At 47.5% G+C, this 27,689-nt stretch overlaps 1 protein-coding gene across 2 annotated transcripts; it reads right to left on the bottom strand.

Annotated features, from left to right (window-relative positions):
• Positions 1-416: 416 nt before the first annotated feature.
• INTS1 (integrator complex subunit 1) lies at positions 417-27,295 on the bottom strand. 2 transcript variants are annotated; one of them, XM_085074581.1, is made up of 47 exons: positions 27,120-27,295; positions 26,731-27,021; positions 25,972-26,168; positions 25,619-25,756; positions 24,846-25,005; positions 24,405-24,510; positions 23,946-24,132; positions 23,671-23,816; positions 23,228-23,369; positions 22,721-22,897; positions 22,362-22,470; positions 21,607-21,727; positions 20,888-20,965; positions 20,231-20,388; positions 18,968-19,064; positions 18,459-18,550; positions 18,072-18,132; positions 17,505-17,702; positions 17,096-17,225; positions 16,754-16,933; positions 16,513-16,662; positions 15,787-15,966; positions 15,480-15,584; positions 15,140-15,307; positions 14,721-14,832; positions 14,251-14,412; positions 13,351-13,497; positions 12,859-12,957; positions 12,369-12,493; positions 11,416-11,670; positions 10,714-10,873; positions 10,200-10,340; positions 9,637-9,817; positions 9,430-9,553; positions 8,822-8,940; positions 7,721-7,808; positions 6,912-7,138; positions 5,810-5,933; positions 5,199-5,332; positions 4,635-4,827; positions 4,173-4,300; positions 3,583-3,695; positions 2,913-3,026; positions 1,999-2,069; positions 1,405-1,496; positions 1,220-1,329; positions 417-1,039 (listed from the first exon to the last, which is right to left on the bottom strand). In XM_085074581.1, the coding sequence occupies exons 1-47, from the start codon at positions 27,175-27,177 to the stop codon at positions 924-926; spliced, it is 6,564 nt and encodes a 2,187-aa protein (XP_084930707.1). In that variant the 5' UTR covers positions 27,178-27,295; the 3' UTR covers positions 417-923. The 2 variants fall into 2 exon arrangements, with proteins under 2 accessions (XP_084930707.1, XP_084930708.1); XM_085074582.1 differs by having other exon boundaries at positions 14,251-14,409.
• Between the last annotated feature and the right edge of the window lie 394 nt (positions 27,296-27,689).

The following is a 27,689-nucleotide window of genomic DNA, read 5'->3' as shown; positions in this document are numbered from 1 at the left end:
CCATCACCCCTATCTGCAGGCAAGGACCAGAGAGCAGTAGTCAAGAGTCACAGGGAGGAACTGGCAGATCCCAAAGAGAAAACCCAGCTGCTTGTTCAAAGACTCCACTGTGACAGTGGCCAGCTGCTGGGATGTTTGCAGATGTACCAAGAAGTTTGTTTTATTAGTTTTTAAACAAAAGTTTTCTAAGGAATCTCTTAAAAGTTGTTCTGTCAGCAGTTGGTGCTGAACCAACTCATCCATGACCATCCCACTGACCCTTCCAAAGCCCCTCCATTTCTTGCATATCCTGTAAAAGGCCAAGACTTGGCCATGAGACAGGTCTTCCAGAGATGCTTTGTCTAGAATAACAAGAGACTGAAGAACAGGGGGAGAGGGATGTCAAGCTACACCCAAGAGAGCAGAGAAAGGCACAATGGAAACAAAGAGAATTTTAATTATAAAATAAAAAAATAAAACACCCACCCCCAGAAACCAAAGTGGTCTCTCCCCCTGCACAAATCTGCATGTTCTCTCCTAAACAGAGAGTGCAGACACTTCAAGTGCAAGGGCCACTCCCATGATCACAAAATCCTTCGGCTCTCCCAGCAGCTCTGCCTTCTTGGAGAGTCAAAAAACCCCAAACAACAAATGGACAGCCACTGCCCCAAAACCCCATGAAGGAAGTGGTCCCTGTTTGGCACAATGTTCAGGAGATTTTTCTACCACAATAATGGCATCTTAGCCAGCCAGAGTGATTCTTGCCTCTTTCTGATCTTCAGTCAGCAGCCTCTTCTTTTCCAGCACAGTCTGACCTGCCACATCACCTCTTTGATCCTCCAGCACATGGGTTGCAATACACTGTTCTTCTTACAGGGCTGTAATGCAGCTGATGAATCCATTTAATTAATTCTTCTGGAAGCAGAACTCCCAGAACCACATGTTCATATCATGGCCTCCATGTGCAGAATCTTCAAGGCCTCTGAGATCTGAGAGCTGGTGTCAATCTGGCCGTACATTCCCACCAGGAAGGCCCTGTGCAGTAACACTGCTGCGTGCTCTGGGAAAGGGAAAGGCAGAGTGAGGGCTGGCCTGAGGGCTTACAAGTTGCAAGCAAAAGCAATCCAACAGCCACTGGGTGAACATTTGCAGCTATACAAGTCTCTCCTTCCATAAGAACATGGCACAGAATCCCAGCTTTGACCCAACTGTGCCCCAGAAGTGGCAGATCTCCACTTACCTTGGCAGAGGAGGGTGTATTCAGGCAGGTTCCTCAGTGCTGTCTGCACCACCTCGAAGTCCCGGCTGCCCAGGCAGTACATGTAGGTGGGCAGGAAATCTGCAGCAATGCTGGGAGTGAAACAGGACAGTGTCAGGACAGTCCAGATCATCAGCCAGAAAAGTCTAAGTTCCAGGGGTGCTCACCTGGGGTTGTTCTGAATGGAGCGCAAAGCCAAGCTGAAGGCCAGGTTTCGGCAGGAATCCTCTGATGAACTCATCAGCTTCTGTAGGTTTGTCTGAAAGATGGACAAATGTGGATCACAGAGCCATTCAGGGAGCACAAACTCCTCAGACTGGCATTATTCCCCCTCCACAACAATCCAGCCCAATACAAATCCAGCAAGTTCTTACTGACCCCAGAAATCCCTCTTTGTCAGACAGATTATCCTGGTTTTGAATACTTTTAAGTACCCTTCTGTAATCTTATTTCATGTGGGACAACTGAGTTTTTGCTAGTTTCCAGCTTTTTAAACAGAGCTGTTCTGTTCTCTCCTTGTCCCAATACTGGGAAGGGACAGAGGGTTAATTCTTCCTCTGACATAAAGCAGATGATGGCAGACCCAGCATGCAATGGAGAGAAATACTTCCTGCTCTCAGAAGGGCTGAGGATACATTTCTTTTAAGATGCTCTATCAACCACCTAAAAAGCAGAGGAAGGGTAGTGCTTAAGCTGGCTGTGCAATACAGGCTCTGAAGAATCCCTTCCTTCCAGTGGCAGTTTGAGACACCAATACTCACAGCAAAAAAGGCAAGGATTTCTGGCCTCCGTCTGGACATCTCATCAATGTCTGTCAGCACCTCCAGGATGTCTGGGGAAAGACACAAGTTGAAAGGATGACTAAAATTCCCTGATCCAGCAAAGGATCTTCTCTTTGCTTTTTCACAAAACCAATCTCCTAAGCCATCAAGTTTTCCAACCTGCACACAGCGTTCATGTAATAAAGACAGTTCTTCAAAAAGGAGGAGACCAGGGATGTGCCAGATCAGCACATCTCAACCTGCCCAGGCATTGGAAGAAATAAAATTGGGTGACAGGTTTCAGTTCCAGAACACTTTCTTTTGTAACTAAAGATCTTCACAAAGTATCTCTTTCAAAAACAGTGTCCAGGTAGGACTTTTTTGTCCTATTCCACCTTGGAAGGAAAACTGTCACAGCTTAGGTTTGAACACTGGACATGCATAATTTCAGAAGACCTTTGGAGAAGATTATTGTTCCCATAAGCCAGGTTAACATGGGGTTTTTTTTTCCATGAAGGCTATGTGGGGATTCCTAACAAATCCTACTTCTCATCAGTTTGGCATTTCATTCCTATCAGCAGTCCAGACCTGGCTCGACATGAACTGTAGCACTCCTTGATTTACTCATACTATCTCTCAAAATACTTAAAGATCCTTGAAGAGCCTCAAAGCAGAGGCCACTGAAATACTGCTGAGCTAAGTGATAAGTGATAACAGAATCATAGGAAACCTCTGTCCCAGAATCACAGGAGGTTACAGACAAGTTAATCCAAAAATGGAACAACATCCTAACTGCTGGTGACTTCCAAACACAAGACTGAAACAGGAAACTAGGCTGCTACTGACAGATAAGTAACAAGGTTGACAAATGTCTGCATTTGCCCTGTGTCTTTGCTCTGCAGGGCCTCACTCACCCTCCACCGTTTGGCCTCTGGAGAGCCTCTTCATGTATGGGGCCATTTCAGCTGGCGTGAGGGGAGTGAAGAGGGACACGCTGACAAGGGGGAGAGAGCCAGCAGCTGCTTCATCTGGGGGGAAGAGAGAGAGCAGGTCACTCCTGACAGCCTGGGCACAGGTCAGTATTCCCCACCAGTGTGCAGTGGTGTATCATGAGCCACCAGCAATGCTGTGATAAAATTCCTGGCTCTCACGCTGTCTCTAATCTCACTGCACCTCTTGTCACCCCCTCAGCTGACACTAAGGAGGAAGCTTTGCAAGCTCTTTTAATACTGAATAATTTTCCCATGCAAGCTGTAAACAGTGGAAGAGTACACGTACCCTTAGAGTCCCCTGCAACAGGTCAATCATTCAGTGTGGATTAAAAAGGCAAAATCCACAACCAGGAAACTCACCCTTGTTAAGGGCTGTCCTTCTGCTCCCGTAGTGATACCACTGGCAGGAAAACAAATTAACCCATCCCAGACACTGGCTTCAAACTGCTGAGCATACAAGTGCCATTCTCCACTCCAAACACATTGAGCTGTTATAAGAACAAGCACAGCATACACCCCACAAAAACACCTGTTCTCCAAAACATGCTGCAGGCTCACCAGCTGGAATAACTCTTCCCCCACCCAGACTCACCATCCTTCTCTTCATCAGAGCCCCTGTCCAAGATGCCACTTTTACTAGGCAGACTCAGCCCAGCCAGGAGGGATTTCAGCATTGCTAGGTCACTGTTGTCTGATGACAGGTCACTGGGAAAAAGAGGTGGCATGTTTGGCTTTCAATAGCAATAAGGGCATGAGCCCAAGTAACAGCACAGATATGTACATTGAAACAAAGAGCTTCTCAGAAGCAGGAACAAGATTTTTCCTTTCTTCATAACTGGAACTCAAATACATCTTCCCCACAGATCTGTATGTGGGACCCTGCAGCTACTGCTCTGGGGAAAGACTCTCCAGCTGCCACTCTGGAAAGGCTGCAGGGTACTGTAATACCTCAATATGACATTTAGGCCGTTCTGTGAGTTAAAGTCATTACATGACTTCCTTTGCCTCAGTTTTCACCAATAAAAAAGAGAAATGCTGCTCATCTCAAAAGAGACTTAAAGGAGACAAGGGTGAAAAAGTGCCACATTAACAGCTACTCTGTCACATCCTCTTGCTGTCTTCTGTCTGATTAGCTTCTGGCAATCTGACTGTGCATGGGCTAACAGGCATAAGGAAGCTTACTGGAGTGGATCCGAGTGCTTCTGCAAGAAGGAAACAGCTGCCTGGGCATTGCATGTGATGTACTTGTGGATAAACTGGACAAACTTGCTGATGAAGGCAGCCAGGTGCCGTGAGGATTTTCTGTAGTTCTGGGAAAGAATCAAGAAGGTGAGAGTTAATAAAAAAAAGCAGCAATGCACTGCCCCATCCTGCACCTCTGGGTACCAGGTACCCCATATCCATAGACTCAGCAAACCCTATTTTCCACCCATATTCTGTTCTCTAGTCTCCAATGCCAAGATTATTTCCTGACAGTTTCTTGATCTCCTGCCTCCTCTTCAAGCTCCCCAGGGTACTTAATACACTTTTTTGTTCTTAGGCTTTCCCTTCAAATGAGAAGAGCCGGGTTGGCCCTGTGTTACACGAGCTTCCCCATCTAGTGGCCAGCAGGCTGCACATGGAGGGAAGAAGGGATTTTCCTACCAGCAGCAGACGGATGAAGGACAGGAGACAGTCCCAGAGTGCCGCCTGGTGCTCATTCTGGAAGACCTGCGGCTGGAGCAGCTCCAGGATGCCCAGGACGTGGATGAAGAAGGTCAAGTGGTTCTGCTGCCTGAACTCCTGGAAATTGAGGTGAACGCGGCCGTGCAGCAGTGCTGCAATCATCGGCAAGTGCCTGAAACACCAAATAAGAAAACAGAGGTCTAGATCTTTCTTGAAAGTTATATGTTACCTCATTTCCTGGAAGGCAAAATCCCTTATCCTCTCTCAGAGTTCTGGTCTTCATCCCCACATCCATAGACTCAGCAAGCCCTATTTCCCACCCATATTCTGTTCCCTAGTCTCCAATGCCACGATTATTTCCTGACAGACACGAGGTGTTGCCTCATTGTAAGAGATGTAACTTTGCTGCCTTTTCTCTCGACTTCTATACATGAAGGTGAATTCTCTCACCATCACTGTGATTTCTGCAAGTTTGTTCCCTTTCTAGGACAAGGGTGGATGCTTTTCAATGAGCCCCAGCCACACAGAGGGAGAGAGAGGTACCTAAGGAGGAGGATGGGATGAGCCACAGCCAACTTCCTGCAGGCCATATTGGCATCCCACACGCGGCTTTCGGATGACTTGGAGTCACTGGTGTCTGCGAGGAGGTTAATGAATCTGTGAACCAGGGCATCAAGCTGGAAGGAAAATAATGAGCAAACTGTTAAGAAGTTTAATGTACAAACCAGCCCCTGGCTCTCCAGCAGTGTTTCCCAATTCCTTTCCAGCTACACAGGGGGGTTAAAAGAAATTATTTTCAGGTAGAATCTGTGAGTAGATGCAGCGTTCCAGCTGGCATAGGATCTGAAGTCCACAGTCCCTGAGACATCAAAGCAGGATCAGATGCCTGCACACTTGTGCCTTACAGAAGCCTTTGGCACACAGAAGCTTGAGGAGCTTACACTATTTTATAGAAGGACAATGCAAAATAAACCACACCAGAACTCTCTGCTCTGGAGAGTGCAGGCAGGGAAGGGGTAACAGAAGAGCAAAATGAAGAAACCAAAGTCACCCAGGAAGCTTTTGCCAATCCTCGCTTTCTAAACTGGCCATCAAGGTAGCATCCATTCCGCATATAAAATTGAAAAGGGGCTTTTCTATGCCCCTAACTTTACCTTGCAAGTGCTGCTGTCTCTGGCTCCTTCACTGGTAAGAAGCATCTCAGGCATAGGCACAAGGAGTTCAGGTAGTTGCAGGTATATCTGCAGCAGAAGGTCCTGGCAGCATTTCCCCACAGAGCTAAAGGAAAAAGGGAGAGGTCAGCCACTGGCCACGATGTTAGTTCAACCAGCAAACATCCCAGACCCATTAGATTAGTAACAGCCTTCCTGCACGTGGCAAACAAAGCATGTGAAAACACAGACATCACTAATCTCAACCAGTGTTTTGCTTCTTTTGAACGACTCAAGTCATTCACTTTCTACAAGGATTCATCTACAAGTCTATGGGGATCCATCACTAGGCCATTTGGAGTTAAAAAACTGCAATTACAAAGGGCACAGGACAAAAAAGCTCTGCTTACATCTCCAGTGCAGAGTTCCTGCATGTGGTACTCATGGTCATCCCCATCCCAATTGGAAAAGAAGTCAGAACCACAACTATTCAGACCAGCCAACATGCTCTCTACACACCTAAAACCCCTGTAGATCCCTGGCACAGTCTGTACTGGGAGGCAGTAGAAAGTAGCAGCAACTGAGATTACTCAGAATCCTTCCTAATATCACCACAATATTAGGTTGGAATTAGGTCAGTTCCTTCCACTGCCACAAAAACATCATCTTCCTGCTCTTTCCACAGTCCTAAAATAGCTGTTATAAAACAATCCGGTCTCCATTCAGCTTTGAAAGCAAAAGTCAGAAGCAGGATGTATTATAAGCAGTGACTCAAGGGATGAGTAGACAAGAAATCCCACATTAGGAACTAGTAATTAAAAATAACTATTGCCTTAAAGAAAGGAAAAAAACTCCAAGCATGTCAAGAATTTCATTCTGAAGTCCTAAGCAAAAGGGCTCCTAAACTTCACTTTAAGTCACCTTCCTGGTCTAAGTACCGCTTAAAATTACTTGTTATTCCCCCAAACCTCTGGGAGGACAGTGTGCATTTTCACACAGGCTCTGGAATATGGTATTCCTAATGGAGACATACTGGCAAATCTCATCATTACCTGCCTGCCTGTGCCCAAAAACTGCAATTCCAGTTTTCCATGTGCAGCCTCACCTGCTTCCCCACTGCTGGATGCAGTTGGTCAAATATTCTGTTACTTTTTTGATGTTCTCAAGGTCTCCATGAGAACAACTGAGCAATAAGGGCAGTCGAGACTGGATGAGTGTGCAGGAGGCCTCGTCAGTGCTCTGGTATCTGGTCTCTGCTTCAGCCAGGATCAGCTCCACCATGCTGATCAATTCTGATGCCTTCAGGTGGAGCACGAATTCCTCACGGCGCTTCTGTAACGCAAGAGAATATCTTAAATGATTCCACCAGAAATCCCAAGATCCTTATGCCTTCTAGTCACACCTTCCCCAACTGGAAGGGCCCCATATCTAGAGCTCTGAAAGCATCACAGTCCCAGATGAAACCTCTTTACCCTTCCTCTACTTCTTCATTTACTTCCATCTCAGTATGTGTGATGGGTCAGAAATCATAATTCAGTCACCAGAGCAAAGAAATTCTGTGGAGAAGAGACAGGACCTCCTTTTCTTTGTAAAATGGCAGTTATCCCATGTTGGGTTTTGGCTTGCTTGCCACTCTAGCCTTGTGCTTTTACTGGATATTGTGGCAATTGCTGCAGGGGAAGTGCCAAGTGGGCAAACTTTGTGTGCTCCTATCAGCTTTTTGGACTCTAAATTGCCACTGTAATATGTAACATAGCAGAGCAGCTAAGTAACCAGCTGAGGTACAGGCAGCAAACTTGGCACGCTGCACCTGAATCACACCAGCCACCTCTTGGCCATGGAAAAATCAGGCACTGTGAAAACATTGCCTCTCACTCCATCCAGACAGGAATCTTGGAAGAGCTGAACCAATACCTGAGGAGTTCTCTGGTCCCTTCCCTGCCAGATCCGAGGAATGTGAATACAGGCCCACAAGAAATCCAAGGACGCAGTTGGGTCAAACCTGCCAGAAGACAAAAGAAGACAGATTTGCAATTAGAGTCAACACAGCCCCCAGGCAGCACACAAACACATGGAAGCATCACTAAACATGATGAGTGCTGTGAAGAAAGAAACATCTGCAAATGTAAAAATAGGATCTATTAAGTCCCGAGAAGGGGTTTGGTTCTGTTCCCAGATTATGACTAGGTATTTGTTGCAATAAGCACAGCGCAGGGTACAGAGCAGAACAAATGGCATTCAGCAAGTGTGAGGGCTATGTGGAGCCTTGCACCAAGGCCAGGAGTTGGTCACCAACACAAACAGTTGGTACAATCAGACCAATGACCTTAGTGTCCCAGTCTGTGGAACATCCTATCACAGCTGGTTACCTTGAACTGAGAAATTAATGTAATTTTGAGCAAGAAATTGAGAATAAAATAACAAACTGAAATACTACCAGTTTTAGAAGTATTGCTGTTATTAGGTGTTAGGATTTCCTGGTCCACAATTGTACCAACTTTAAGCACAATACTACTACAGTGGCACTTCAGTATTTGAGAGCTGTGTAGAGAAGTTGAGAGCTAGGGCTGCTGCAGAGATCAAAACCGGGAGCCTGATGTCATGAAAGGGTTAGAAAGACTGGAAATGAGTTTAGTACAACCAAAAGATCCACCAGAGCCTGCCCAGGTACAGAGACAGCCCTCAGTTTGCTGTCCAAGCCATCCTGCAAACCCTGTGTTCATAAAGATTATCAACAAGGGCAATGCAAGATGGATTACCCACAATTAGCACTTCCTGTTTAGAACACAGCCAAACCTTTATGTGCTGCTTCCATCAAACAGTAGGCAATATTTTTATCAAGGTACACAAATCAGCAGGAGTGAAATCAGCATCCTTCTCACAAAGTCTACTTTTGGCTGACTTACATCTCCTGGCAGACACACCATGAACATAGCAGCTCTTGTTTTCTCTCAGACAGACAAAGTGAGTTGCCCAACTCAACTCCTTTGCTAAGCCTGGAAAAAGAAGACTCACCTTTGCTCCCTGTTCCTGCCAAGCAGAAGCCTGATGCACTGGTGGAGTGTGGTCCAGCTGGACTGGTGAGTCAGAAGAGCCAAGAGGTATGGGCGGAAGGAGGGCACCTGGGACCCTGCCTGAAAGAACCAGAAGAGGACGAACCAAAAGATTTCACGTGTATTGCAGAAGGATGACAATCCAAGAAGGTAGACAGCACAGAGAGCATGTGGATTTAGGGCAGCACTTTCTAACTGAACATGGCATCAGATGGGAAATTCAGTTTCAGCCTTAACTTTGGCATGGCACTTGGGGCAAGCTACTGAACTCTCTGCAAAAATATCAACTAAAACACAGCTGGCTGGGCTGTTATGGGACCGTGTTGTGTCTGTAATACACTTGGAAGGCCTGAAAAGAACACAGGTGAGGAAATATAAAGATAAGATGAAACATAAGCCTTGTCCTGAGAAGGATGCATCAGAACTCTCTTCCTAGTCAACCTGTACTGCTTTGAAACTCATACATTAATGTGGCAAAACATAAAACTACCCCTTGTCCTGTTTGCAGGTGCAGGTCAGTACCCCAGAAAGCCATTCAGCACAGCAGTCCCTCTGCCCAACAACTCTTACTTTGTTCCAGGAGAACAGTAGCTTCTGCTGGAGATCAGGGCAGCTGCTGATGACCTCGGGGTCCAACATCTCCAGCCAGTCATTGAGAAGGCCAGAGGCAGGCCCTGGCCAAGCTGATTCAGCACTGTGGGGAAAGCAAGGCCAATGTCACTGAGTGATAACATGCACCCAGACCCAGCAGTGAATTCCCATCTTCCCTTGGCTCACCTGCAACTCTCCACCTCCTTCTTTACTGGTGTTTCTTCTTTGTCCTGGAGCAACAAGGAGCACACCACAGCAATTGGTTTCATGGCAGCACATCTGGCAGTGGTGTCAACAGTAGCTGAGAACAGGACAGTCAGGAGCTCCTCCAGGTATGGAGAGTGAGTTTCAATCAGACCTTGAAGAACTATCAGAGGGAGAAAGATGCCACTCATTAACTTTAGGATGTGGTGAAAGGTTCAGAACCTTGCAAAAATTATTCCTGATAGTCAGGCTCAGTGAGGAAGAGGGAAGCCATTTTTTATCTGGGACAATAGGCTTCCATTTCTCTTTTTGTTAGTGGAAACCAACAGTTTGCTCAAAAACTTAATCCCAGCCCCAGATCACAGTTTATAAACCCACATACAGTGGGGTGAAGGAGGTGATACAAGACAGGGCCAAGTTTAGATTAGTTTGCATTTTCTGATCCAGGGAGAAGGCAGATTTCCACAGCCTGCACAGTAGGCACTCCCTTGCTGGGCTGGAAGTTCAAGCTGCTGCTGCAAAGGAGAACAGAAGGACATCCATACCTTTGCTGATGAGCTCTGGCTCCACATTACACTTCTCTCCTGATTTCAGGGTTGCAATGATGGCACAGACCGTGGAGCTGATCAAGTCAGGGTCACGACGGAAGGTAAGAGCTTCTGTGAGGTGCAAGAAGCCTCCTCGAACTGTAAGGCAATCACAGCACTGGCATCACAGGGACAAGCCAGCCCATACATCAGACTTCCCTCCTACAGATTCCTGATATGACTCCAGGACACAACTACTCAAACTTACCAACATATCTTCTACTGCCATTTACTGCCACCACAACTCTTGACAGCTCTCCTGCATGTTACAGGACATGTGGCTAAGAGAAAGCTTTGTAACCACAAACCCATTTCCATTTTCTTCAGCACAGTGTACTGCTTTTGTTACTCCTTAGGACACCTGTCAAAAAAGCCCACCCACAACACTTCCTGCTCCAGATGCAGTTTTGTTTGTCTCTTTCTTGTCCCACTTTGTCCTCTCTGAGTCCCATAAGCTGCCCAGTGCCAGTACCATCATTGATCCTGTGCCTTGAGGAGTATTGCACAGCAAAGGCCTTCAGCTGAGCACGCAGGGGACCATCTTCCACAGCGGGGTTCTCCAACCACTGCAGCATCTGCATGAGCACTTTGAAGAAGAGCGAGGAGAAGGCAGTGTCCTGTGGCATGGAGCGCTGCAAAGAAATTGTTTACAGTGAGGGTGGTGAGGCACTGGCACAGGCTGCCCAAAGATATTCTGGACTCCCCACCCCTGGAAGTGTTCAAGACCAGGTTGGATGGACTTGAAGCAACCTGGGATAGCGGAAGATTCCCCTTGGCAGGGGAATTAGAGCTAGACAATCTTTAAGGTCCCTTCCAACCCAAACCGTTCTATGACTATCAATCAGACTTCAGCTCTCAAACTGTCTGCAAATGCCCTGGCTTGTATAGCATGTCCAACGCAACAAAACAGCACAGACTGGAGATACCCAAACAAACAGAGCCCCACAGCTACAAACCCATGGTGCTGCAGAGCTACTAGGCTACATAAGGTACACCTAACTCTGCAGGTAATCTCAGCAGTGCTAGGCTAACATGGCCAGCCTGCATCCAGATGCCTATAACCAGGTGACCTGAGCTCAGCACTGCACAGGTGTGCACACAGCAGAGCAGATGCACTGCAGATTTCCCGTTTTCCCCTCGCCCCTGTTTATGAAATGCTCCCACAGGCACTCACGTGGTACTGGTAGAGCTGGCGCATGATGGGGCAGGAGATGAAGTGCTGGCGGTGCATGGCCATGACCAGGGCGCCGCTGTGCGCTGAGTTGAGCAGCGCAGCCACCGCCTGCAGCAGCCGCGCTGTGATCCCACTGCCCTTGGTGCTCCCCTGGCGGATGTGAGCCAGCTCCTGCCCCAGAGCCTGCTGCAGTGCCAGTGCTAGCGGTCTCAGGCTGGAGTTCTGCCACCGTGGGTCTGGCGTCAGTGGGAAAAGCTGGGGGATACAACAGGGAGTAAATTTATGACAGTCCCAGGATGGGATTTGCTCTGCCATGATTCCATGAACACCCTGAGGCAGAGGAGTGATTTATTTTGTGCAGCTATACTGACTGTGGGCTAACAGGAACCTTCTGATAGAGCTTTTTCAAGATCCTGGTGCCTGGTACATAAGCAGCATCTCTGCAACCCCAGCGTGACTACCAACACTGACACTGCAGGGGAATCCTACTGCCCAAATACCAACAACCAACTTGGCCAACTAATTCCCTGTAGGCTGTTTCTGGAGTCAACAGAGGGAAGGAAGCTCTGTAAGCAGACAAGCCAGAGTACAAATGCTGTTTGCACACAGCTTTGCTGCCAGGGCCCTGTGAGCATTTCACAAATCCTGCATCCACTGCAGGGGAAAGGCACTATACACAGAACAAACAAGGTGCAGAGACAGCAACATGCTAGTAGGCACTGACAGTACTAAACACGATCAAAAGCCACATCACGTTCCAACTACAAGAAAAGATTCCTGCCACTATCAACTCCACCAGGCTGTAATGGCACAGCCTCATTGCATCATTGCTTTCCTATTTGTTGCCTGCAAACACTGCAGGATAAGGGGTCACGAGATGCAAGTATAAGAGAGATGGATTCTGTAAAGCTGCTGCAGGGAAGCAGCTACTCAGCTGGAGGTTGTACCCATACCTGCAGAAAGATGCCTGCCAGATCATCTTCTGGGCCCAGAACACGGACCTGGCTCAAGGCCCGGATCCGGCTCTGACTTTGAGAGTTTTCAGGACTAGATTTTGACCTTGCAGTCTCAGCGCTGTCTGCAAGAGAAATAAAAGGAAAATGCTGTTATGGTAGCTAGCATCTGGAGTCCCAACACCAGATCACCTTCAGCTTTACAGTCTCTAACTACTGAGGAATTCAGCAGCTTTTCTCTTGAGTCCAAGCAAGACTTATTTTTCCATATCACTCAGAAAAACTCATTGTAATAAACTCCAAAAATACTGGAATTTCTCCCTTTGCCAGAAGCAAAAAACTCTAGCAAGGACTGGTGTGTCTAACTGTAGCTTGCTGGTTTATTGCAACACGACTGCTTTTGAAGACAGCTCTGCCTGTACCTCTCAACAGCAACAAAGGAGGGAAGTTTGGAAGATGATTTTGATATTAAGGCTATCCCAGGCAGTACCTCGGCGGGCTGGTAAGGAGGCAGTAAGCAGGGAGTGGAAAGTCTGGCCTCCTGTTGCTCCTCTCTCATGTTGAACCTCCACAAGATGAGCCATGTAGTCTGAAAAAAGGAAAAAATAAGAGGACATCATCATCTTGCCCTCTTCAGTAAAGTAGGACAGAACTGGCTGTTTGTACAGCTCCCCCAGACAAGAGAATCTGCTGTTCTCACAGACTTTGTAAACATGATCCCTTGGAAACTTTGTTTCTTTTATGAAGTACCTTCCAAAGTATTTTTTTCACTCTGTACACTCCAATCCAAAAAATCCTTTTCTATTTCAGAAAATACAGCCAAGGGCCACCCGGGTGTCTACAGTGACACCAAGCTGCCAAAGCAGACTGTGCACAGAGTTTGCTGAACTAGCTTGGTTTTTTCCAAGGAAGTCACAGGAGATACTCATGGAAACTGCTCAAGGAAAAGTAAAATGCCTAGTCAGCCTCATCTAGCTCTTACTCTTGTCCATGATGTTCTGCTCCAGCGTCTGTGGGTCATGAGATACTGCCTGATCCAGGTACTGCAGAAGTTTGCTCATGCTGGAAACTGGGATTCCAAAGGACTGAACAAAGAGAAGCAGCTGCTGTGGCTCCAGGTCCTGCAGGGCTGAAATACACGAACACTGAGTCCTCAGACCTCTGACCTGCCCACAGAGGGTCATCTTTGTTACCTGATCTTTATGCTTTTGTCTGGACAGACAGGGACACATTAATGACAGGGCTGCTGAGAGCCTAAAGCCAGAAGTCTGACAGCTGCCTACTATATTTTCTTTCCTCTGCAAATCATTGCTGCCTTATTGCATCTTCCAGTTAATTCACTCACTGGCTAATTCAATCTTCTGTTTAATTTTATTAGAACCTCAGTAACGCAATCATTTGTATTAAAAAATAACTTCCACCCTATCTCTTGATGGCTGCAGGCAGGAATTATTGAATAATTCAATCCCTGGCTATAGACAGCTGTCATTTAATTAGTAAAATGGGATGAAAGCTTTGAATACCAAGAAGAATGAAAGCACTGACAAGTGGCATGAGGACCAGAGTAACCAGAGGCTTAGCTTATATCCTTCAGGCACAGCTTTCCACAGTGCTGTGCCTGTTGTCTGGTGGCTGCATAGCTTAGTTCCATCTGAATTGTTGTAAAAGAGATGGAACCCCAATTCAGAGTCCCCCATTTCCTTTAAAATACACAGAAAGCACAATATCCATACACACTCACTCCCCTACTTTCAAAGTAACACTGACTGATGGCTCCATCCAAAGGCATCCAAGTAGGATGGCAGGGCACACCTGAGCAGGGAAATCTCTCCTTTTCCTTTCAGTAGGGTCTGAAACATCATAAAGCATGCCACAGGCTCACCTGCATCCACGAGACGTGGGACCTCGGAACGGATCATCCGCAGCTTCAGCCAGTCAGGGAGCAGCAGAGCCTCCTCTGAGGTGTCAACCAGAAAAGCAGTCGGAAGGGGCTTTTTCTCCGGGAACCATATATCCAGCAAGGTGTAAAAATCACCATCCCCTGCTTAAGAGTGGATACAGAATTATTTCCCATGTTCACAACACCCTGTCTTTCTCTATCAATACACCAGAACACACCATTATTTTAGTATTTCCTGCTGTCTGCAGAAGGAAAAAAAAAAAAAATCAGCCTGCAAATCCTTCACTCTGCAGCAATATTCTGACAAATCTTACAGCTACAAACAAGTACTGCAAGGGTCAAGCCTAGGAGTAGAAGGATTAAAACCAGCCTGACCAGGAGATAGCAGATAGAGAAAAGCCTCCCCATATTGTCCATTACCCCCTGAAAAAATCTGAGCATATTTCACTAACCTTGAGGAGGCCCCAGTGTAAGGAGAATAACCATGGCATGAACCACAAGGATGTGCATAGTGGCTGTTTCCCCACTAGTCCAGCGAAGGAACACCTGATCCTGGGACTCCGACTGGAAAAAGGCAAGAAAAGACAGGATGAGCAAAGGTGGGGAGAGAAAGGAGAACATGAGAATGGACAAATTTAGTCAGACCATAGTTCCCAGTATCTCCAACTGTGGCCACAAAAGACACTTGGGGAAAAGTTAAAAAGATTTTTACACACATGTAGGCTTGGCTCTGATATTATGCCACAATCAGATCAGGGAATTGTTGAGATGGACCTGGTGTATTCAAACTCAGTCACCCATCAAGGGCTTTTTTTTTTGCTAACTTGTCCAGTCTCTGTGACCTGCTGAGGCAAGGCAGGGAGGCACTCACCCAGCTGTACACCTCCTCGCCCTCCTTGCTCTGCCGCATGCGCTTGATGTAGCGGGAGAAGATGGAGAGCAGAGCCACGAGCACAGCGTCTGACTCAGCGCTGTAGGAGAGCTTGGAGAAGAGGTGGGACATGATGGTGGAGCGTTCCACGATCAGTCGGGCTACATCCTGCAAGAAAAAAACGTCCAGGAGGTCTTTACTGCAACACACAGCCAGGTCCCCGTTTCATTGCATCGTTCTCCAGTTTCCATCATCGGTCCAGTAAAAACTCATTGTGCTGATACAGAAAGTCCCATGCCTGGGACATGCCACATGTCCCCCATGCAATCCCTCCTCTCACCAGAGCAAGGTCGTTGTGCTGTCCCTGCTCCTCCACTGGGGCGTGCTGGGAGAGGTACACCAGGTAAGCACTGATGGTCTGGGGATCTGTCTCCATGTGGATGGCCTAGAATGACAACTCCTTTCATTAGAAATCAGGATTTAATGAAAACAAGCACCAGCATAAGAAAAATTCTTCCGCAAGCACATCCACATGTCAATGTCACAGCCAGACATAGTTTGTTCAGATCTGTTTTAGAAAGAATTCATCCTTTACAATGAGTAGGAAAAGAAGCTGGACACTCCTCCCTTCAGCTGCTTACACCCACCTGTTGCAAGGCCAGAGCTGTCGTGGCTCTCACACTGTCAAACAGTGGCAGCCTCGGGAGGTCTCTCAGCAGCCACTGATATCCCTGCAGCAGCTCAGAATCACCAGAGTCTTCCTCCATGGGGTGATCCTTCTCCTCCCCATCACGCATTCCTCCTTCTGACAGCACCAAGGACAGGCCCTGCACAAGTCACATGGAAAGCTGTTGCATAATAGTGAATTTAACAGAAACTAACTTCAAACACCACAGAATGATCCAAATGCAGCACACAACAGGTTTAATCTCATATAATGTATTTTCTTGACAGATACCCTGCTTGAAGTTTCAGTCTCAGCATAACTCTCCTGAGTTCCCTGCGATTCTCTTTGCCTTGACTATGGTCCAGAGCACCAGAGCACTCACTCACTCACTCACTCACTCACTCTCCCCACAGACAAGAGCCTCTGCCAATTACCCCACATGGCACACACTCTCCTGAGTCTACACCTGAGCTTCACAGGAAACAGCAAAATCCAGGTCTATCTTAATAAGAAGTACAACGGGGCTGTTGAACAAAAACTGAGCAGCAGAGAGCAGAAGTGCGTTTGATGGGGGTTTGGAGATGGAGTCCAGAGCCAGCGCAGTGAAATGGTTTCCTGTCATCTTCCTTCAGTGACTTGTCTCAGTCTAGGGCTCTAGATGCCCTGGGTGACACACCTTAGTCAAGATGCTTTCCGTTCTGCTCACCTTCATGGCCAGCACCCGGGAAGCCACCTGGGAGGAACTCAGGCGTCGCAGGAAGTAGTCAAGCACCTCACAGGTTGTCTGCTCATCTGCTTTGGGTCCCAACAGCAAGTCTTGCAAGCGTCCAAGCAACTGCCTTTGTTTCTGTTGTCTCTGTGGAGCAAGAAGTTGTCCTGTCCAGTGAATTCAAATCTGGGATGCAGACAAAGCAGGTAACAGAAGGGATCTCCATGAGACTGCTCACCTGGCGTTTCTTGGCACGCTGGTCCTTACTTTCACCCTCCTCTTCTTCTTCACCTGAGGTTGATTCATCAGCAGCATCATGAAGCAGGAACTCACAAAGGCACTGCACAGGCAAGACATCCAAGGAGCCCTCGCTGGACTGAACCAGATCTGCCAGCCATGGCATTGACTGTGATGAGGCCTGGGAAGGATGAGAGTAACAAGATCAGCAGAACATAGATGCAGCACGCTGATCACTTAATTCCTGAGCAGCAAACCACCTTCCCCTGAATCTCACTTAGCTTCCTTTTGCCCCTGACTCTGCTCAAGTTTCAGAGGGAAAGGATCTCCCAACAGAGCTCACCTGTCTTTGAATGATGTTGAGAAGAAAATCAGGATGGCGACTGCGACACAGAAGGTGGCCCAGGCGAAGTGACTGGTTCAGGCTTTTCACCTGCTCCAGGACATGTGGTGGAGGTCTGCGAGGAGGGCCCCTGCCACAGAAAAAAGTTATCCACACGTTGACAGACTTGCACTCTGGTGTGACAAGGATCAGTCAGTTCTGTACTGCATGAGGGGTTTATACGAAGGGGGCAGGCAAGTTGGAAACAGATGATCTTTAAGATCCCTTCCAATCCAAACCATTCCATGATTCTGATCTCATGGGCTACCACACCACAGGGTTCTTGTCCACATCAACCACCCTGTGGAGGAGCAGGGTTTCCTGACTAGCGTTAACTGGGATTTCATGGTGGCACCAGAAAGCTACTTACTGAGGGTCCAAACTTGTCAGCTGGGACAGCAAGAGGCTGCTGCTTTCTGTAATTGTTTGTTTGGTAGATGCAGCAGCCAGATGACCCTCAAATGCAAGAATCTCCTGTTTTTCTCTCTGGGAGATTTGGAGTTCACGATTAATCATCTCTGTGCGCGTCTCCTCATCCGTCAAAGTACATTGAGGATAGGAATAATTACTGAAAAAATAAGTTTAGAAAAAGGAAATGGTTATCTTGTTGTACTCAAAATTCATGAACCACAGTCAGAAAGAACACAGCTCTGAGGGACAACGTAGGAAAAAAAAGCAGTTTCTCAATTGAGCCAGGAGACTGAGACCTTCTCAGCAACACACAGCAGTCATCCCCCTCCCCCTTTTCCTCAGCTTTATTCCCTTGCTTATAATATATTTGTCAAGGGAAGGCACTTTTCCCACTCCAACTGCAGTGTTGATGCCAGTTTATTTTACACCAGTCCCACTGGAAAGGAAGGAGTCACATGGCACAAAATTCAGAAATGTGTGTTTTCAGTAGTCGATTTGATTTACGTAGGGATTTAACCATACTCACTTGGTCATGACCATTTCCATGAGCATCTTTAGAGAGGGGTACTCCTCCCATGCAGCCAGACCTGCAGCAAAGAAGAGCAGAACAATCAGGAACACAGGAAAAAGTAGAGCATTTATATATACACTCTAACACATTACAAGGTGGGGAGACAAACTCGAGAACAGCTCGGAGCACTCAGAGCACAAACAAGGTGATTCCAGCCACATGCTGGTCCAAATCCCAAATGCAAAAATGCATTTTTCACCCACAGGGGATACACAGCTATTTAACTGCAGTTACCTCACCAGCCCAGCACAGGCCCTGCACACAAGCAACCAGACTTCTGCAGAAAGCATTCTGGCCAATTTTTGCAGCAAAACTGGTATCCTGAGAAATGTCCACACTCACCAATGTTTTCAGGATTGAACGCAGCCACTACAAGCAGGAGAGGCCAGGCTTTCCAGTAGAGAGTAGAAATAGCTAGATTTGGAGGCTGGTACCTGCAAAAGGCAACAATAGAGAAAAGTGGCCAAGTTTGGTTCTTTAAGCCCATCTCAAGTCCGCTTTTCTCCTTAATCATGCATTGTTTAGATTCAGTCATGCCAGTTCAGTGGTTTTCCCAACAAACAAATACACACACACACACAAAAAAAACAAACAACCTTTCAGGAGGGACAGCTGAAGATTGCTAGGGCAGAAATGTCAGTGCTTGCACAACAAAGCACATTCCATGACTCAGATCTTGATAGCTCTAGAGAAATATCCACCTGAACATGACCCTGAAAAGACTTCCTTGTCATTTTGTTCTTACAAAAGATAATAGAGAAAAGCATCTTAAAATCTGTGAGCTAGGAACGTTAGTCACAAGGTGAAAGTGAGCTAGATCACAGCAAGATTATCTGTGTGATAAGCCTTACCCTGGGGGTAGCTGGATATTCTCTGGATGGTGATAAGTGCACAGATTTAAGACTGCATCGATCAGCTGGATTCTTTCTACCCTCAGGACCTCGACATCTGGAGGAGAAGAGAAGGCAGAACAAGTTATTGACCTGTCTACCTGCCTAAAAGTCCTCCAAGAAAAGCGTAGCAGTATAAGAAAAATTTTACTTCAAGCAACTATGTTATTGTAGGCTTCCTCTCATGATATTACAGAAACAAAATATCAACATTCAAAAAGCAACAACACTTTAAAAAAGCTTCTAAGTCAATATATAAGGATATGGATCTTTTCAGCTGCAATTTGGTTTAAATTCTTAAGGGTAGTTTTTTTCCCAAATGCATCCAAAATGATACTTGTAACTTTTTCAGAACTTAGATACACTCCTTCAGGTAAGCAACAAACCTGCTCAGAACTTCTGGGCTCAGAGGAACTAAAATGCATTTGAACTTTGTTGCAAGTTTTCAGACTCATTCTGAGTCTTCCAGCATTTGAAATGGTGCAGGATTGAAATGCTGTATGAGAGGCTGCACACATTTTCAGAGGATACTGAACAGCAAAGTCTACATCATTCCATGAGTACTGACCAGTTTGGGATTAAACTCTACCCTTGACCAGTCAGCACTAGGAGCATGTAAGATGCTTCAGAATCAAACTCTGAGACCATCCTCTGCCAAAAATATATACAGCTTAGCTGAATGGACATATTTCCCAGCAATGCAGGAATTTAGACAAATGCTAAATGAATTCATAAAAGGGGTAAGAGTAAAGACTGCTTTAGTAACTGCTATTCAATAAGTATCACAATAATGGACTTGGGAAGAGCACACAATTGGTTAATTAATTTAACTTCCAACCCTTCCATTCTTGCATAGCCTATAAATTTCATTTTACAGTATGTATGAAGGACTAAATTGAATTTTAAAATGCTGACTCAAAACTCTGGGTGGCTGTTCACAGTCCTTCATTCTCCACACAACCAATAATTTCCCAAACACTCCATGATACAAAATTAGTAACAGGGAAAAACAGTAAGAGAAAATAAGAAGCTTCTCTAGTGAGAAAGCAACAGCAGTACATGTCTGGCTCTGAGCCAAATGCTTAGCCATCACGACTAAAATATGCTTTAAGTGATGCAAAGGCTGTTTGGTAGGTGGTAGGAGCTGTCTCAGCCCTGGGTGGCAATAAGAGGATGTGGAGACAGAAGCAAGCTCTGGCTGGTGGGAGCTCTGTGCAGCCTCACCATCTGCTTGCACAGCTGCAGCTCTCTTCACCAAGTGGTCGGCGAGCTCCATGGCATCGGCAGGGCCCAGGGGCAGATCCCGCGACAAACCGATCACCAGGATCCGCATCAGGGTGTCCTCCAGGATGGGCACCTCGGAGCACAGGCGAAGGAAGAAGCTGCAGGAGACACAAGACAGCAGCATGAGGGCTCCCAGAACCCTCCACAGATCCTACAACTCATCCGAGCAGAAGACAACCATGGCTTAGTTTACACCACCTTCCCTGATCTCCAGCTCCAAATGCAACTATGTGAAACAAATTATTATTGGAGTAGCACTCGCATTGCCTTGTACCTTTATGGTTCAGCCTCCCTGAGTCTGAGCTAACCTTACCCCAGTTACCCACACAGTGCAGGGCTGCCCTCCTTACAACTACAGTGTCAAGATACAGAACAGCTTAGCACAGGGAACAGGAATGAAGGAGGAAGAGGAACAGATGGAGAGTGAAACAACACCCCACAATTTTATGGCAGTGTAACAGATGAAGAAAATCTGAGCACAGTTCCAAGCCTTTCCAACACAGAGCTATATAAGGATCACCAGAAAACACCCATTCCTCTGCCTCCAGCTGGAGCAGCTCCCCACCTGCACCCACCACGGGAGGGGCACACACTCACTTGCGGTCACTCTCAGGGGGCCAGTTGTCCCATTTGTAGTAGGTTTCTGGCTGTTCTGTGAAGAGCACCTTGTGGAGGCTGTAGGGATGAAAAGGACAGTAAACCACATCTGTGAGGCTCAAGAATACAACAGTCCAGTATCCCCCAAATCCTGCTAAAGCTTCCCATCCTACACATGAAGGAGCCTCCTCAGATAAGCGAGCTTAGCAACAGTAACAATATGAAAAAGAACAGAGAGAGCTATACAGTATGGGCCCTGGGCTTTTATACTTTCAGCAACTTGTCTTGTTTACTATTAATTCTGGCTTGACCTGCCTCAGTAATGCCTTGTACCAAGACCCCAGCATAACACCTGTCCTCCAGAAGATAGAATTATCTGTGGAGCCCTCAGCCATATAGCCTTAAAAAGCATGTCAGACAAAGAAAAAAACAAACCAAGGAGTCCACAGGGATTGTGTTTGGTCAGGTAACTAAAAATCCCCTATTGAGTGGACCCAAATAATATAAATCAGAAATATTCTCTGATATTTTCAGGATGCATCTGAAGGCATTTCAGAGAGGAAGACAGTCCCAGCCTGAACCCTGCTAAAACTGTTTCTGCTCCCTGAAAATGGGAGAGAAATCTAACCAAACCCTGGCATATAGCTGGTTTCTCACAATATATCACATTGTTAGGGAAGGGACTGGTTATGCACAGAGATGACCAGGCTGACTCTCACCAGTGCACATAGTCCTTTGGAGCCAGCTTGCTGATAGATGGAACAACTGTGTGCAGCCACCAGACAGCATCACGTTGGATAGCAGCAATTTGGTTTTGGAAAGAGCGCAGCACTTCCAGGTCTGAAAAACAGTCAGGTCACAAAGTGCACACTACCAAGGGCCCCATCAGGAGCCAAGCAGGAGGTGGCATTTTCAAGACAGCAACCAAGGCTCTGAGGCATCAACAGTAAATCACAGAATCACAGAATAATTTGGGTTGGAAGAAACTTTAAAGAACATCTTGTTCCAACTCTTACAACACAGTCAAGGACACCTTCCACAGGAGAAGGGGAACCAGAGAAGAGCAGTATATGAGAAAGACTGAGCCCCCCAGCTCTGACAGCACATGTACTTTACTTTCTGACATGTGGTGCAGCATAACCCCCAACATGTTGCACAGATGATTTGGTTTTGTGAGCTTGTGGACAGTCATGTCAGTGTGACCCCAAAGGCCTGTCTTCTCAGCCCCAGGTACCTGGTAATCCTTACAGCTGCCCCTTCAGGCTTGAGGTCCCTCCATCCACAGCTCCCTTTCCCAGCCTCTCAACCACTGCTTCCATGGATACAAGAAGCACCCAGCCATGCAAATACCACTTCTGCTATCCCTGATAGTCCCAGGATGACAACAGGCTCCCAACCCTAGCTGTGATGCTCCCCCAACATCAGCAGCAGGTATCTGCCCATCCTCAGAGAGGACCCAGGTTCTTCTGCTTACTCTTTTTCTCTCCTTTGTCCCAGGCAATTCCAGCCTCCTTCACCTGGGCTGTGATACCAAGCATCATGGAGACAGCTAGCAGGTCGGTTATGTGGATGACAAACCGCTCCTTAAAATAGAAAAGGAAAAAAAAGTGATTTGAATAGCAATACCCAAAGCTGCCTTCTGGAAGTGTTTTGTCATCAAAAATGATGAATATGGTTGTTTGGAAATGAGATATGGGTGTGCTGCTATGAGACACACAAATAGTGACTCACTCAGATGAGAAAGAGCACAAGAAAGAACGGCGAGAAAAGCAGATATAGAAGAGCTTGGTACACTGCTGCCACATCCAGCAGCACAAGGGTCAAAAATGGTACCTTGAACTCCATCTCTGCATACAGAGCCTCCTTCCGTTCCTGCATAAGACCCAGACAGAAGGCCTGGAAGTTGATCTCATGTTTGGTCTGTTTGATGATCTCCCTCAGCAGAGCCCGTGAAGCTCGCAGGTAATCGTCCTTGGTGGTCAGCAGGTCCTGGAACACCATTGCCAGGTACTAGGGCCACACAGAGAGAAAACTTTCAGTGCACTGTAATGAGTCTACATCCACAAAATGACGAGACACAAGGAAACCATGCTGCTGGTATCCTGTCCTTCAGACCCCTGGGGAGCTGTAATAATGTTTCTCTCATGAAACTGCATTATCAGTGGGAGTTAGAAAATGCCCACTTCTGTTCATTTCTACCAAGAATAATAATATAATTTCAAAATAGTATGATACAGATCAGACAGCTGTCTGTGAAAAGATTCATCTGAACCTCAAAACAACTAAATTTGTTGGGTGGGTTCTGGGGTCACTGTCAGTCACACAAGACACTGCACCTACCTTTGGAGCTTGCTCTGAGCTGTGCTGAAGCACGGTATACAGGATCTGCATGTTGTTGGGATTTCTTGCATTTGATAGTTCATTGAAAATCACAAATTTAATGGTGGTGCCCAGGTTATCCCTGTGTGCATTCAGCAGCTCCCTGCAAGGAAAAACCAGAGATACCTGAGCTGACATTTCATTTCAGTTGGACACATTCTTTTGATTTCTCCTTGAAGTATTTAGCACATGAAAGTGAAAAGGATGGAACAGCACATATGCCTGACAATATCAAAGGACTTCTGAAAGACCTTCAGGACAATGAAATTCATTTAAATGAACACAGGAGACTCCATGCTCCAAGCTGGTATTTAAAACCACTATGCAGAGACATTGAGACTGTCAAGTCCTTGGACACATCTCCCACAGTGTTTTCTCTTCCTGTCACAGACCCAGTCACTCACCTGACACAGAGCATGTAGTGGTTGAGAAGGACTTTTGGCTTGAGGCGAATTTTAATCAGGTTGGAGATAACTTCCATGTCCTCTGAGCTGTGGGTGTTGCAATTCATACAGACTGACATCAGCAAATCCTGAGCTGGCTTGGTCAACTGCAGAGGGAGAGCAGAAAGACTCCAGCCACTTTCCATTACAGACCAGAAATGTTACTGGCATACAGTAAGCAGCCCTCCTGGCTGGATTCCAGACCAGGGCTGCACTTCAACAGCTCCTATCCTTACCTTTGGATTCTGCAGCCACATCTCCAGCCTCTGCACAGCCATCTGACGCACCTCTTTGTAGCCACAGGTTGCCGTCAGCAGCCGCAGGAGGTTCCTGGAGACATTATCCATGGGCTGGCGCCGGTTGAGCTGGTCCCGAAGCATGTCTAGGACATATTCCTCCACACTCTCTGCCAGGTCGTCATACCTGGGCCACACAAACTGCACTTTACTCATTTCCACAAAAGCCAGTCAAGAGATCAGCACTTTTTCTTGTTTGTAGTAAGTTTGCAGACTTTCAAACCAACAAAATTCACTCGTTTCTCCTGGCAGTTTTATCTGATGCTCAGCATCCCCCAGCAGGTGCCACAGGAGCACAGAGAGGGAGCTCCCTGCCACAGCTCTGCACGGTGGGTGAGCACAGACACAGCTACAGACACATCTGCCACACAGCTGTTAGGAGAGGAAGAGGCATTGTACCTGGGCATGAGCTGGCCTGCCTGCTCGGGGCTCATTTTCTCCTCTGCAATCAGCAGCTCACTCTGGCTGTCTTCCTCCTCTGTCATGGAAGGGTGTGGGCTATTCCCTAGGAGAGACCAGGACACAGACACTCCATGTGACAAATCCTCTCTCTAGAGATCAATCACTCATGCTCTAGTTTGTTCACCTTCTTTCAGGGATCCCTTTCAGCAACACTGAGGGAGGCCACAGCCACTTGCCTCTTCAAACTGCATCATATACAAGCCCATTTTTCACCACCCTCAAACATCCCCTGGACGTGAAAGACCCCCAAAGATAGGAAAAGCAGTGCCTGGCCTATGTGACCCCATTCAGTAACAAACTATCCTCAAAAGTCAATAATCACTGCAGGCCCCACACTCTCCCTAAACCTCTGCTCCTGGTTTCCAATTATCTTCTTACCAGCACTGAGGTCCCCTCCACTACGTCCAACTTCTCCATGCAAGAGCATGGTCTTTGGAGGCATCTTTGTGTTAAAAGCTGTCTGGATGTTATCCACAAATGTCTTGCAGTGAGGGCTGTCCACCCAGATGCGCTCTCCAAGGGAGTCCTCAATGTACACCTGCAGAAGGGAGAACAATCCATATTAATGGGGTTATTTAGAAGAGTATTTATGTGTTTTTATGGGTTTCCAATATACAAAGTAGGAAACCAACATAATCAATGCATGGTTATGAAAACCAGAACAGATGACTCCAAGCAAGTCACACATGTGAAAAAAAACAAACCATCACATTCCAAGCCCTACTGGGCACCTTCTCAAGAAAGGCTTTACAACAACTTCTATCATCAAAATACAGAAGTTGGTCAGCTTAACCTTTTTTAATTAATGGGTTTTAACCCCTACAGACCAAATAGAAAGCAAGGAATCTCTGCAACACTTACATCAATACAGACTGACAAACCCATCTCATAAAAGAGCAGAGATAAAACAACAAAAGGCAATGGAAGCTACATTCCAGAAACTCATGGAGAATTTTCTTTAAAAGGATTGGCCCAGACTTCAATTTCTGCCTCCTCCAGCTTCATTCCCACACTGGACAAGAGGACAATACCCCCTTCCCTACAGTTGTAATAAATCCTGTGCTGCTCTCCTACCCCAACACATCCACATTTCCCAACCCAGTCTGCCTACCACTGCCTCAGTCCAGCAGAAACCCCTTCAGTTCACCAACCTTGACAAAGATCTCTGGCCAGTTCTCATCCTCTTCATAAGCTGCCATGAGAAGGTTGCATGCCAAGACAGACACAAGGCTGTTCCCTTTGGCTTTGAAATTGATGGAGGCATCTCTTCGGAGTAGGCTGCACAGCGCCTGGAATATCAATCATAAAAAACAAAACAATAAACAAGTCACCTATTGAGAAAGCATGCAGAGAAGCTGCAGAAAGAGAAATACAAATTGCAGCAGCTTGCCACAGAGCTCCAGTATTTACAAAGCCATGCAGATCATGCTCTGGCCTGAGAGAAACTGCAACTCTGCTCATAATTTGGCAGCAATCATCCGCCAGCAAATTCACGGGTCCTCACCTCGATAACCCCTTCGGTGGCAAATATGTTGGGTTTGATTTTTGCCAGGTACATAAGGCTCAGGTACAGTGTGGTGTCAGGTTTGGCTCTGTTCATCTTCAGCTGCTTCACAGCTCCACACAGCACCCCCTCAATACGGTCATCGTTGCCTTCTGCTTCTGCTGCCTCAATCTCATCCAGCAGCACCGTGGGGACAACTGCAACCACCAACACAGGCATCAGCATGTACCTCATGCCAAATAACCACCCTGAGGTGCTGCAGCCACAAAGGGCAGGAAAGCATAGACCAGCTCACTTTTAGCCTCTGCAATAGCTTTTCCCTACTCAATTGCCATTAAAAGTTCTGTTTCACACCTGACAGTGCCCCTTCATTGTTCTGCCATGCTAGCATACTCCTCTGCAAATGTATCCAACATCAGAAATGGAATGACAATTCAAAAGGCAACATTCAAACACAGAGTCTGCTAAAGGAGTATGTGAATAGAATACCACAATCCAGCCTTTGAGATTTCCTCAAAAGAGGAAACTGAGTAGCCTCAGTTCACACATGGCTACTTAACACCTCTCAGGCAGCATGAACACAACCCAATGACAACAGGAGAAAACCGTGGCTTCAGCCCTATAACCGGGCAAGGAAAACCCCACGGACAGCACGTAATTATTGCGTAGGCTTCAAGAAAGACTTCTGGCTGAGACTCCAGAGAAAGGAGAACTTTCCCTAGGCTTCCTTGTGACGGCAGGAGGGCAGCGATGCCTCACCTTCGATGGGGATGACAGACGGCTCCTTGATGGAGGGCGAGATGGCTCTTTTCTCCGCCACGGCCGCCTCTGCCAGGCGTCCCAGGGCGCTGAGGGGCGGCGTGGAGGAGAGCTTGGGCCGCTTGGTCAGCCCGGGCAGCCCCGCCGGGCCGGCCAAGGCTGCGGCCGCGTCCCGCTTGCGCTCCGAGGGCAGCCCGGGCGGCGCCGGCTTCAGCAGCGTGACGGCGGCCTTGCCCTCGCCGCTCTGCCCCTTGGAGCCCAGCGCGATGAAGTCTCCGGGCGGCGGGTGCGCTGCGAGGGGAGACACGGCGACAGTGAGCGACAACGACAGTCAGCGACAGCGACAGCGACAGCGCCCGCAGCCCCCCGCCCGGCCCCGCGGCACTCACCGGAGGGCTTGGGCACGGCGCTCGGCCGCCGCACGGCCGCCGCCTTCGGCCGGTTCATGGCGCCGCCGAGCACCGGCCCCGGGACGGACCGAGCGACAGGCGGGACCGACGGACAGACGCCGCGGACCGACAGCCGGGACCGACCCACGGCCGCGGCCACACGGAACCGGAAGCGCCGCCACGGCCGCGCCGCCCGGCCCGCCCCGCCGGGCAGCGCCGTCTGGCGGGCGGAGGAGGAACTGCACCCTCGGGCTCGGAGGCCGGGGTCAGAGCGCGGCTGGGACTGGAGCTGTTACAGACTGCGGAATATGTCAACATTTTCTGAAGAAAGGATGTTCTTTGGTGTTTGATCAGCGTCTTCTCCCAGGCAGCTAGCAACAGGCTCAGAGGACATAGCCGCAAACTGTGCCGGGGAGGTTTAGGTTGGGCATCAGGAGGGATTTCTTCACAGAAAGGGTGATTAGATATTGGAATGGGCAGCCCAGGGAGGTGGGGGAGTCACCGTCCCTGGAGGTGTTCAAGAAAGGACAGGACGTGGAACTCAGTGCCATGGGCTAGTTGAAAAGGTGT

This window comes from Lichenostomus cassidix, chromosome 14 (genome assembly GCF_008360975.1).
Source record: "Lichenostomus cassidix isolate B80296 chromosome 14, HeHo_3.0, whole genome shotgun sequence".
Classification (NCBI taxonomy): Eukaryota; Metazoa; Chordata; class Aves; order Passeriformes; family Meliphagidae; genus Lichenostomus; species Lichenostomus cassidix.
Note: the sequence above shows the minus strand (reverse complement) of the source record. Positions and strands in the feature narration are given on the sequence as shown.

Coding starts and splice junctions, on each gene's coding strand:
- INTS1 (XM_085074581.1), bottom strand. CDS start 27,177: ATGAACCGGCCGAAGGCGGCGGCCGTGCGGCGGCCGAGCGCCGTGCCC. Junction 20,389..20,887: donor CCCCCTGAGAGTGACCGCAA/GTGAGTGTGTGC, acceptor TGTCTCCTGCAG/CTTCTTCCTTCGCCTGTGCT. Junction 14,833..15,139: donor GCGAGGAGGTGTACAGCTGG/GTGAGTGCCTCC, acceptor GCCTTTTTCCAG/TCGGAGTCCCAGGATCAGGT.